We start from the raw sequence: 12484 nt of genomic DNA, 5'->3' as shown, positions 1-12484 counted from the left end.
TTAAAGGAGTCTAGGACTTAAGGTTCTTTATTCTGAGATTGAATTGAGTAAATGAAAAATGAACTTCCTTGATTGTTGTAGAGGTAGGAGAAAAAATTCAACTGTATATACACTTCAATTCCTGATTGCTCAAGTGCTAAGCTTATTTTTCCTTTGATGTTTGAACAGTATATGTGAATTTATGTCAAATAAGTAGGATGTTTTAAAATAGCTTTTCTCTCTTACTATTCCTGTACAGCTTAAGACAAAAGGAAGGAGGAACGTGCTACGATGTCTCCTGAAGTTGCCTTGAACAGAATTTCTCCAGCTCTTTCACCATTCATTTCAAGTGTGGTGAGAAATGGAAAAGTAGGCCTGGATGCTACTAATTGTTTACGAATTACAGACCTGAAATCTGGGTGAGTGTTTGAGTTCCTTGTTCAGAAAGAATACCCACCCCCTTAATAACAGTTCAGATGTCCTGTACCTCTGAAGTAAAAAGCACACTGAAAAGCACACTGATTTTTTACTAGGTCAGTGTGTATTTAAGCATTTCCAATCTTATCTGAAACTGAAATTTTGACCAGATCATTTTTTTTTTTGTCTTACTACCATTTTGTAGTTTGTGGGATTTAAATTGTCATATTGCTGGCAGTAGTCTTGCTAATACACTTCTATTGCTGCCACTTGGTAGTGATGGTTTTCAGCAGTTAGACTGTTGTAAACACATTTTCCCGCTGTTTATCACTTGCTTACTCAACCTTTTCTATCAATTACAAACTGGAAGTAAAATTTGTAAGACTTTACAGATATGTTAAATAAGAAAAAAGCACTTTTTCTTTATCTAACCTCCTTCAAGATTAGTGCATCAGATGGCTGTAGGCTGCAGAGTTTGAAGTAGGCCAAGCTACTGTTTCTGTTTTTAAGTCTAGAAAGATGTGTGGTGGTTTTCAGCTGCTGATAAAGTTTGGATCCACATGTACAAAGGGAACTCTGATGTGTAACCTCTGTGAATAATATGTGGAGGGTGTGAAATGCTAAAAGTAGAGTTTACTTTGGATATTGTGCAGACAGGGTAAACTCTCAAAGTAACTGGTAAGGAATTCTGAAGATGAGAGGGCATCAGAAATTGCTTTGTTCTTCCATAGCTGGGCATCTAACCATGTTCCTGACTCAGGTACTTCTTTGAAACTGGAGTAGAGAGTCTGAAATTATTTTGGCTTAAGGTGTTGAAATCATCTTGCATCGCTTTGATGCATAGTCTGCTGGTCTGTGTATTGTTCTGAATGGTAGTGTAATCTAATAGGCTTTGAGAACTCCCACAAAAATTGTTTGAAATTTAGTTCTGCTGATAACTGTTTAATATGCTTCTGTAGTCTGCTTTGTTATGATTTCTTGGGCAGTCTGGGAGGTGCTTTTCCTCTAGATACAATGCCTTTTCATGAAAGTCTGAATTCTGTGGTTAGATTGAAAGGAATCATCCTCCCTGACAGACTGCAGGCTTTCTAGGATGTCTAAGAATATGTAACTTTGTGTTGTTTGTTTTAGTGTTTAGTCTTGAAGATAAAATGTAACAGGATGAGCAGTTATTGACTTGCAACTGTTGCTTCATAGTAGGCCTTGCTTTCTCTTGAATTAATCTCCTAGGAAAAGGCTGAGATACAAGCTGTCTTATAGCCTTTCTGAAAAGGAATAGTAAGAGAGAAAGCACAGGGGTAGGCTGGTAATGAAGGCATCAGCTTGTTGGGATGTAGATAAGAGTTTTGCTCTGTGCCCACAATGCTTGCACTGCTTGCCTTTAGAATAATAGATTAAAATAATCCAAGGCAATGCTTTTCTAGCTGGCTCTTTTCAGAGGTATTTTAGTGTCTGTAAGTTTTCAGCCTCTGATCTCACTGAGATGATCTTGAGTTTACTTGGATATATATAGAGTGATTTCTAAGAGTTTATCCTTTAACTCAGAAAACTGAAAACTTACTCCTAACTGTGCTTGTCATCCAACCTAGAGGTTCAGATTCTGTATTATTTGCATTGAACTTGGAATGTAGAACATAAAAACAGTGACTGAGAGAGGTTTAAATTTGCCTCTGTGTGTTGCCTCTTGAGAAAAAAATTGTGGGGTTCTGAGAGTCCAAAAAATAGATGGAAAGCCATTGATCTACTCCATAATCCTATCCATGCTTAATGCTGTTATTCAACCCCCTGTGTATTTTTAATTTTTTTAAGCTTCTGAAAAAAGGAAAATGACAATACGTAGGAAGTAGCAGTCAGGGACAAATCTAGGTGATAACTGTATGAATGAACAAGGGCATAGAAATTGGACAGAGAGAGAAGGAAAACAACAAGGAGAGCAGTTAAGTTAGAATAATGGGGGTGAGGTACAGGATGTTAATTGCAGAACTCCCTTCAGTTTCAGTAATGCCAAATCAGGCTTTAAACTTAAAAAGCAGAACTGTATGGTGAGGAAGAGGTACTGGATTAAATGCCTGAAATCAAGTAAAAAGCTATTAGTTATTTCAAATGAGTATGACCATTAATAAGCATCAGCAGAAACTTTCCTTTTGAATGAATGTATGTTTATTGACATATGGAAGGAACTTGGAGCATGTCTTGCTGTAGGCTAGCTTGAATTTGTTACAGAACATGAGGATGTTTTAGGAATTAACTATTGTGTTATGTGAAAGATTTTTTTTAAGAGTAAGAAACTGATTTTCTTTAACCTTTAAGATTATAAAATCCTAAAGGTAATATTTTCAGTAGATATTAACTTAGAAAACAAAGACTTCTGGAAGCTTCTGAATGTCTTGACACAGATGAGAGGATCAAGGCAAGAAACTGCGTGGTTGCTTTGTTGTCACATGCCACACTGTTACTCTGATAGAATACAGTACTCTGGTCCCTAAAGCAACCAGTGCTTTATATTATGTAACAAAATATACAGACACAAGATGCGTCTATTCTCAATTCTTAGGTTTTGGAAACTGTAGCTGTGGTTCACAAGGAATAATAGAAATGTGTTAGTCGGGGTAGCATCTCCAACACCTTGCCTATGCAGAGCTTTGGTTTCTTAGTTCTCAGCTTGGAAGTGGAAGGAATTGCACTTTAGTGCAAGATCAAGTACCAGGTTTATAGCCTGTTTTGTCATTTGGTTTTGGTTGGTATATGTCAAGCATTATGTAAGTCTTCAGTTGTTTGAGAAATCAATCCACATGCCAGATATTTTTAGTAAAGAGCTCATTTTGCGCTTGCTCTAACTTACTGCAAAGACTGCCTAATTTTGTTATAACCTGTATTAAAGAGCTGATGTTAGTTTAAAAGTATGAAGTATGATATGTTAATCTGCTTTACTTGCGAGTGTGGGAGGGAGATAGATCACAGTAAGGAAATCCTATTGTTTTGCAGTCTTTGAATATGTAAATGTTTTATAATAACATGTTACAGTTCCATGTCTGTGTGTTTTACAAACTTAATAGAAGGTACGAGTCTCATCCGACACATATATTTACATCTATGAGTAGGGCCTTCAGGATCAAGATCTATTCATAGGAATTATACAGCCGCTGCTGATGCAGAGTGAGTGAAGAGCTGTGAGAACTGTTTAACAGTGCTTAGCAGAATGACTTGGTAGGGCAGAAATAAACTTTTCAGTTCAAACAGTAATGAGAGCTTAGATGGTGCAGTTACTCACAGTAGAATTTTATGAAGTCTACGGAATATTATCATCCTGTTAAAGGAGCTCCCCAGTTAACAAAAATAAAAGCTTATTGTTAGATTGCATCTGAAATACAGCACCTTTAGCAGCATTGATTCTGATGATAAGGAAACCCTGGCAGGCGTTTCTGTTTCATCAATAAAAGATATTCCTGGAGATGACAGAATGGATCAAAGCATTTAACTCTTGCATAGGATATTACCTTGTTCTAGACTCAAAGAAAATAATACTGCCAATTGAGTCAATGCCATATTCTGCATCATTCAGTTAATCTACAATGGTGTCTCTTTGAAATAATGACCCATCTTAATTAGATATTAAAATCTCCTCATAACCAACCTAAATTATGGCTAAGACATTTTTCTTTGTGTTTATACATACATACATTAGCCATGGGAAATATGTTGAATAGGGAAAAGCGATTATTAAGTAATTTAGAAACAGAAGACATTTTCCTATACAAGGGTTGTGTAATTACTGTGTCTGTAGGATCCAGTTATTTAAGAGGTAACTGCTTTTCCTATGGCTTGTTAGGATGGTGTGAGACATGTGTTGGTCGTTGCCTTTGAGAACATTTTTCCATACAACTGTTTATTGGTGTTCATGAGAGAGTCTCAGATTCACTGCAAGCCTTTTCTTACTCAACAGAATTTATTTTTTAATTAATTTGTTTCAGCAGTGGAAAATTTAAAATGAGTATAATAATTGAAAATTTCAGATTCTAAGAGTCTATTTTGTAGATATACACTCATAACAAAGTTGTAACATTCATGCTTGTTTGGTTATACTTAATTATTCTATATTTGTGATGAAATTAGTTGTGCAACTTTTACATAGCTGGCTTGTAGTAAACCTTGTTGGTAGTTGGTTCCTTGCATCTGTCTGAAACAATATGAGGAGCGATCAAAAGGATGTACTTGGAGCAGATTTCAGCTTGCAGGTTCGCTATCAAACTATAATAAGACATTTGTAACTTTCCTAGTGAACAATGATGATTTAATTTTTGTGTTATCAAGTAGACTGAAATACACTTTGGTATTTCCGTTTCTTTGGGGCATTTCCATTTTCAAAGTAAATATGCACTTTATGTGAGTATTTTATGAAATGTTATTTTAACTGAAATACTGATACAGTACTGTGGCAGTTATTTTAAGTTTTCACTTTATATTTTGCCTTTGATTAATCTAAACTGAAAGATTCCACTTCCAATAAAAGAAGAAAAAAATATTAATCATTCCAATTTATTTCTATAGGTTGTTTTTTTCACATGACCCTTGAATGCAGTTACTATGAAACCATGTTGGTTTTCTTAGTAGAAACTTTGTTGTGAATAGAAACCTGTACTTAAAAGGATTTGGTGGTTTGACGGGCTTGATCTATGGCTCCAAGGGAGCAACGTGGTTCAACAAATTCCTTCACCTGGGTTGGAGCAATAGCAAGCACAAATACTGCCTGGGCAACAAATGGATTGAGAACAGCCCTGTAGGACTTGGTAGCACTGGTGGATGAAAAGCTTAACAAGTGCCAGCATCGTGCGCTTGCAGCCTTGGAAGCCGACTATATCCTGAGCTGCCTCAGAAGAGAGGTGGCCAGCAGGGCAAGGTGGGTGGTTACCTCCTCTGCTCTGCCCTTGTGGGGCCCCACCTACTACTGCATCCAGGCCTGGGGCCCCCAGCACAAGAAAGGCATGGAGCAGGTCCAGAGGAGGACCACAAGGATGATCAGAAGGGTGATCAGAAGGCACCTCTCTTGTGGACGAAGGTTGAGGGAGTTGGGCTTGTTTAGTTTGGAGAAGAGGAAGCTCCAGGGAGTCCTCATTGCAGCCTTCCAGTACTTGAGGGAGCTTATAAGCAGGAGGAGGACCGACTTTTTACATGATTCAGTAGTGATTGGACAAGGGGGTGTGACTTTAAACTAAAAGGGGAGTTTTAGGTTAGGTGTCAGGTGGAAGTTTTTCACTCAGAGGGTGATGAAGTGCTGCCCAGAGAAGCTGTGTGGGTACTCCACCTCTGGGGGCATTCAAGGCCAGGTTTTGTGGGGCTTTTGTTAACCTGGTCTAGAGGAAGGTGACAGTCCGAGACAGGGAGTTGGAATGATAATTAAGATCCTTTCCAATCCTTTCCAATCCTTTCCAATCCAAACTATTTTGTGCTTACGGGAAAGATTTGGTCTTTGCATCCTTTACATTGGTTAAGTCATAAAGTATTGCCTTTTCCATGGAGTAGAATTTTTTGCCTTTTCATTCTTGTTTCACTGCAAGGAATTTTATTACAAGTAGTTTGTTGTCACTTTCAAGTGAAATTGAACAGGCTGAAGCTCTGAAGGTACAAAGGCAAGGGAATCTTTGTGAAATCTAATTTGTGAATCTTTCTGTGCTTGTTCAGAAAGATTGACTGTTTCCATGGTTGCTTTCTTCTGCATTTGTTTCTGAATGTCGTAAGAACAAAAGAAAAATGTCTTAGTTTAATTTTCAGTATAGTGCATACATTTCCTAATGGTTTTGCAAACAATCTCCAAACATGTTAGCATTTTAAACACCAGTTTTAAAGGAAGTGCTTGAAGTTGTTCAGGGGAAAGAAAGCACTTAGCAATTTTGAGTGTTACAAGTATAGACATGATTGTAAGGGTAGTGTTAGCTAATTGTGCTAACTTTGATTCCTTTAAAAGACTGTATTTTTTCTAAGGGTTGTTCAGTTTAGATATTGCGTAGTATGTGTTTGTTGGTATTAGGCTGGGGCAGTGAGTGAATTTGTCATGTCACCATGTGAAAACTGAATGTCATTTCTGCCAGTTTTATGCTTTAGTAACAATGAGAAGAAACTCTTTGGTACAAGTGTCAACTATTTCTTTTCTAATTTGTTTCAAGAGAGCTTGACCAAGTTATAGTACTAAATATAGGCCAGATACATTTGAGAGGATGTACCTTTCCCAAAACATATGTTTAAATAAATTGCTGTCTGTACCTTGGTAGCTCACTGAACACTTCTTGAAAGTCAGGTTTATGTTAATGTACTGCAAATCTCTGTTCAAGACCTCCACTGCTATAAATGCTGGACAAATTAAGTGGCTTTTAATTTTTTTTTCTTCTGCTGAGTGAGGGATATATTCTTGGATAGCTGCTTATTAGTAATTCCTTCCAGCCTTGCATATCGAGTTACACTTTGCATGTGCCTGAGTCTTATAGGCATAGACACAAAAGTGACAGAAAAAAAGGATGAACTTTTCTAATAAAGCTGAAGGTTATGACTTTGCTTTTACTCTACTTCCTGCCATCACTTTCTGGTGAGATGAGAAGCTTTAATAGCATAGAAGATCATCAGTCTCCCAGTGGACCAATGAGCAACAGTGTTTAAAATTTGGTTCTGCCACATTCCCATTATAGCAAACATAAATTCCTGGGAATCCATCTGTAAACTATTTCTGTGGGTCAGTAAAAATACATAAAGCAAGCTACTAATTTTTGAAAGCAGAATCTATACGCTATTTTCTAATTAAACATTCTCTTTCTATCTGAGAAATCAAATACCGTGTAGACCTTTTCTTATAATGCATTGATCATGATGTGAGCCATAAAATTTTTCTAAGAGAGGTTTCATTGTTATAGGAGTCTCTCTTACTGCACTTTGGTTGACATCTCCCTATTGCTGCACTTTTGTGTGCAGCCTTATAAGTGCCTTGGGATCTCTGAAGTGTCAGTACTGGTGCTTTTTTTCCCAGCTAATGAAGAAATGCACTTCTCTGACAGTTCAAGTAGCTGTCCAGCACTGAATTGGCAGTACTGGTACAGTATCTCAGGTTCAACTGGAAATAGAATAATCACACCAATGCAAATTTTTCTTATTTTTTGTTGCATTTGTTATTGTAAATAAAAGAATCCCAATGGAATTGAATTAGTTAAGGATATTGCAGAATTTCATTATGGAAGGATGTAAAAAAAAAAACCAACCTAAAATACATAAACTTCTAAAACAACCATGTTTTCTTAAAAGAAAAAAAAAGTGTGTTCCTAGGAATCCATGTAATAATATTTTTAAATGAAAAATATGGCTGTACCAATCGGTAGTCGCTTCCCTATATGCAATTTGAAGTTGCCCTGCTAAATGTATGTGCAGCTGAAAGTCATGGAGTTATGAACTTGGAAAAGGAATGATCTTTCATATCCAAAGAACTGAATTATTAATTGCTGCATTAACATAAATTTCTTTCTTCTCAGAGTTTGTAAGATCAGCAAATCAAATCATTAGAGATCTGTGATCAGAAAGCTATAGTGACATACAATTAGATGAAATCATTAGAAGAAAATGGGAAAAGAAAGGATATAGGATCACAGAACCCTCCTGTTAATGTTTAGTTTGGTGGTGAAAGGGGGGGAAGTACATAGATGTGGACAATAATCTTAGTCCTAATGCAAATTCATTAGTTTCGAATAACTAAGCTGTTCTGTCATGTGAAATAACTTAGGTTTATAATAGCTTACCTTTTGAGACTTGCTGAATGAATATGCTTTCTGTGAACACTCAAGGTATCTGAAACTCCAGGTGGTAGACGATAATTTCGTACTTGGCAGAGTCATTTACTGTGAGTAATCTAAAAGTAAAAATGTACCTGGTATGATTTTTTTAAACATGTATTTTTTTCTTTCTTCAGAAACTGAATTTACGTTTGTGAACAGTGGAGCTTTTTTAGGTTCTAAGTGGTTAGATAGTAACATAATCAAATGGCAATTGTGGAAGTACCAACGAAGAGTTAGTATTTGACAAGAGGAAAGGGAGATGAAGTAAATCGAAAGGGTGCATCTTCAACCCTTTCACACTCTTCTCTAGAACTTTGCTTGTGAATTCCAAGAAATTAGGGTTCAGCTGGCCTTACAGTACAATCAAGTACAATAAACTAGTGCCTTTTCCTTTCCTGAACTTGTGACAGAAGGGTACTTTATAATCATTGTGGATTCACTGATTTATTACTGAAGTATAGGTCACTGTAGTATGCGTTGCAAGTGTTACCCTGTTGCAATTTACTCAATGCTCTTAGCTTTTCAATGCCTCCTTCATTAAGTTTTCTATTTTCTGTTTCTATTTAATTCTTGTGTGTGTCATTTTTAAGGGGAATTACAGGCAGTTACCAGGGTATAAAAGATCTTGCTTACAGAAGTAATCAGTTTGACTATAAATGATGTTTCTAAAGCATGTTTCTAGAGTGTGTTTTGTTGGCAACTTTCCTTTGTTGCTTTTTAATTATTTTTCTCAATTTGTATTATAATTGGCTTCTAACAATAATGAGCTCCAACCCTAAACTGTAGGTATTTTATGAATGCAGACTTCTGAGATAGTCTGCTCCTTGGAGCTTTTCTTTTAAGAGCCTACTTGCACGTGTATTACACATAATGCTGGTTAGCAACTCTGTCTTCATATTGTTATTATCATTATTATTTTCGGGGTGGCTCTTTCCTGCTTTCACTGTGACTAGAAGAAAGCCCTTCTAAAAGCAGCTTTCCTATGCAAAATGAGCAGAGAATTTGTGGTCCTCAAAGAGTCACAGTCATGTGGGTTTTCTGCAAGCCTTCATTTAATGCTGCCATTCTCCGAGATGATTTCCAAGTGTACATAGGTGCATTTGTTTATCTTCTTTCCTTCTCCATGGCTTCCCTGTAAAGGATGGATTGAATGTCTGCTTCCAGCAGAGACAGCTTTACTTTGGGAGATTGCAGGGCATCTGCCTAAAGGTTGTAGCAGATGTGAAAGGGTTGAAGTTCTAGGAGCAGGCTCAAAGCTTTCCCTGCCTGCAACATCTGTTTTGGCAAACTCCTACTCACTTTAAGTAAATCTACATTTACTGTTAAGATATAGCTGCTATAGTCTGTTTTATTAATTACAGTAGTCATTAGATGCTTTTCTAGTGAAAACAGGTTGCTGGCAGCTGAATTAGTTTTAAAGAGTTCTTTGAAATTTAGTTGTTAGAAAATATGATTCCTGCCCATGGGTACAGTAGGAAAGCAAAATGTTGTTTTCCTAGAGTGTGTTCTGCCTAGTATTGTACTCCTTTCTAAAAGTTCCAATTAGTATGATCTGTTCACGGAAGTAAATATGAATATGTGCACATTTGTTTGTAAATCTATATATATATATATAAATATATATATGTGAAAATCAGCAGTTAGAGTAGATGAAGGAAGTTCCAAGTTGATAACTATAGATTGAAATGCCATTCCAGTTACAGCACATTGCTGTGTATACTAATAAGATTTTGAATCAACATCATAATTTATATTGCAATACTAGGCTTTGCGCACAGTTTAATTTTATACTAAAATTAAACAAACCACACAGGGTACAAATGAGTCTTATGAAAACAGTGGGTCTAACTACTGGAAAGCTGTTTGAAATAATTAAGATTTGGTTGATTTTAATATTTTATGTGGAGTACATATGTAAATAGCAATCTCTCTGAGTTTTTGTGTTTCTCAAAAGCAGAGGTGTGCACTTCATCTTCTAAGCAGAAGTACCTTTGTGTCATATTGTGTAATATACGTGTCTGTATAATAATGGGGAACTGAAGGTGAATGTTGGTGGATTAGAATATCTCTCTCATTTCAAATTTTGCCTGATATATCTGTTAGCTTTTAGCAGCAGCTGCTCTGTACTCTTCTTGCAGGACTCTGGGAACCTGCAGAGCTTTGTGTTCTGTGCATGACAGGGAGTTGCAGTACGACTGAGGTTTTCTCTGTCCGTGTCAGCTTTCTAAAATTGATTTTCACCTATTTTCTGTTTCTTCAGCCCTTTAAAAAAACAACAACTCTGTCACCTGCTGGCCTGTCTTTCACTCTCCTCATCCCTTCTAATTATTCATGTCTCTGTAGATGACTTATCCATCTGTTGTGAGTTCTGCAATTAATTCTTAATTAAATGGGATGAAATATTGTCTTCAAGGAACACTGGAGCGGATTCCCATCTACAGAGATAGAAAAAAAGAATAAAGGCTTCTGCAAAGGCTGTTCTGCATAGATTTGAGTTTATTACTTTGCAAGTGCCAGATTATGAGCTTTAGATGGACTTTTGAGTTTGCTACCTCTGGAAAAAAATGAAAAAACACTCTTAATTCTTTCCACCTTTATAGTGGGGGGGCACATATAGTTGTGCTCCAGAATTCCTTTGCTTCTGCTGTAACCCATGTCAGTTCACATGTTATCCAGGATTCTGTAGCTCAGAAAATTTCTTGGTCGTAGCTGGCTTGTGTATTAGAATGCTAGTGTTTCTGTACACACTGCTGGCTGCCTGCTGAAGGTGACTGATTTTTGATGCTGCAGCCAGAAATTGTAGTCTTATTAGGGACAATGAGTAAGGGCTGCCTATCTTTATCTCTGAGCTAAATTTGACTCTTGCTGGTGAAACCTTTGTCCTCTGAACCCATGACTGAAGTGCATTTGCCTCATCATTACTGATGTCAGACTCGTTTTCTAATTTAATCTCCTGTATCATGGGAGGAACTTGGCCTTCTTTTTCCCTGAAAGTGTCTTTCTTTGCCGTATACTGGAGCAATTAGAAACTTGCAGTAGATGTGTTAGAGCCAGAAATATTTGGGAACACAGCCAGTGCTCAGAACCTCTTGATTATGTGGTGTGTGTTTTTTACCAATGTTTATCATCTTTGTATCTGTAATGCCGTGTGAAGCTCTTACATCAACAGCCCAGTGGACAGCAGGAGCTGTTTGTTACCCAGAAAGTGCTGATCTTCAAGAACAGTATCTGTAGCCACCTAAGCATCATTGAGGTTAAAGATTTTGCATCTCGGGCTATTCTAGTTAGGCAGTCTCAATATCAAGTTCCCCTTCCAAGTGGCTTACACTTTTAATCTTTTATTTGCTATTGCACAATGAAATTTGTTGATGATTTGTTTTTAAGTAGTAAAAGCATAAAAGCTGCATGAATTGTTAAGCACTTTGCACAACTTTTTATCAAGAAATTTAATATGAGTATTAATATAATACAAGTTTAATACCAATTAATATGAGTATTGGTACTTACATCTTCATTACCATTAAACAAAAAAAGGATGGTGTTTCTTTGGTAGAGCTGTTGTACTTTTGCAGGTGTTTCTGAGTGTTTGCCATGGAATTATGTGATTCTAAGCAGATTTCTATGAAGCATTTAAAAGTGAGTTTCAGAGTGGAATATAATATTTTGATAAAAAGGTGTGGGTTTTAACTTTTTTTTATTAAAACTATTTTGATTGGGTAACTGCTCATCTCTGGACTTTTAAGGACTTAAAATGTGAACAGTTAAGTTTTTATTTGGCTGTGACAGAACCTACCTTTGGAGAAGATTTAGGGACTGGGGCCCAGGTAGGATTTTAAATGATGGTTGTAGAAGAGTAGCCGATAGGAGGGCTTTTCTGAAATCTGGGGCTGTCAGAATCCTCCTTATCATCGTAGCTTTGAACCTGTAAAATATCAAAGTGGCCCAGATAGAAAGAGATCAATCTCTTTTAGCTTAAAAAACCAAACAAACGTTATAACAGGGGTTGTAAGTAGTTGGTTACAAATGTATTGGTGTAAGATAGAATCTTGATGTTAACTAGAACTGCCTTTCTAGATGCTTTTAAAGTCTTCTCTGTGAAGAAGGTGCGCATATTGCAGCTCTGAGCATCAGAACATTAATTACTGCTGTGCTTCAGAGCTTTCCTTTGTAAAACGTTAAGTATTTAGATGAATGCATGCAAATGAGTGTGATGTTTTCCATGAATAGGTAGCACATCTGTTCATCATGAGATGAAATCACCTTCTGAAATTAGTTTTTAA

The 12484-nt window shown here is 36.6% G+C and overlaps 1 protein-coding gene across 3 annotated transcripts in view; it reads left to right on the top strand.

Moving 5' to 3' along the window:
* BABAM2 (BRISC and BRCA1 A complex member 2) overlaps nucleotides 1-12484 on the top strand; it is a 155302-nt gene that overhangs the window by 2695 nt on the left and 140123 nt on the right. For all 3 annotated transcript variants that reach the window (XM_065755098.1, XM_065755115.1, XM_065755106.1), the window contains one exon: nucleotides 239-398. In XM_065755098.1, the coding sequence (XP_065611170.1) occupies nucleotides 271-398 (128 nt within the window). In that variant the 5' untranslated portion in view covers nucleotides 239-270. The remainder of the gene's footprint in view (nucleotides 1-238; nucleotides 399-12484) is intronic.

The sequence above is a fragment of the Cyrtonyx montezumae genome, unplaced genomic scaffold, assembly GCF_038088225.1.
Source record: "Cyrtonyx montezumae isolate F1298 unplaced genomic scaffold, pur_monq_1.0 scaffold_0, whole genome shotgun sequence".
Taxonomy (NCBI): Eukaryota; Metazoa; Chordata; class Aves; order Galliformes; family Odontophoridae; genus Cyrtonyx; species Cyrtonyx montezumae.
Note: the sequence above shows the minus strand (reverse complement) of the source record. Positions and strands in the feature narration are given on the sequence as shown.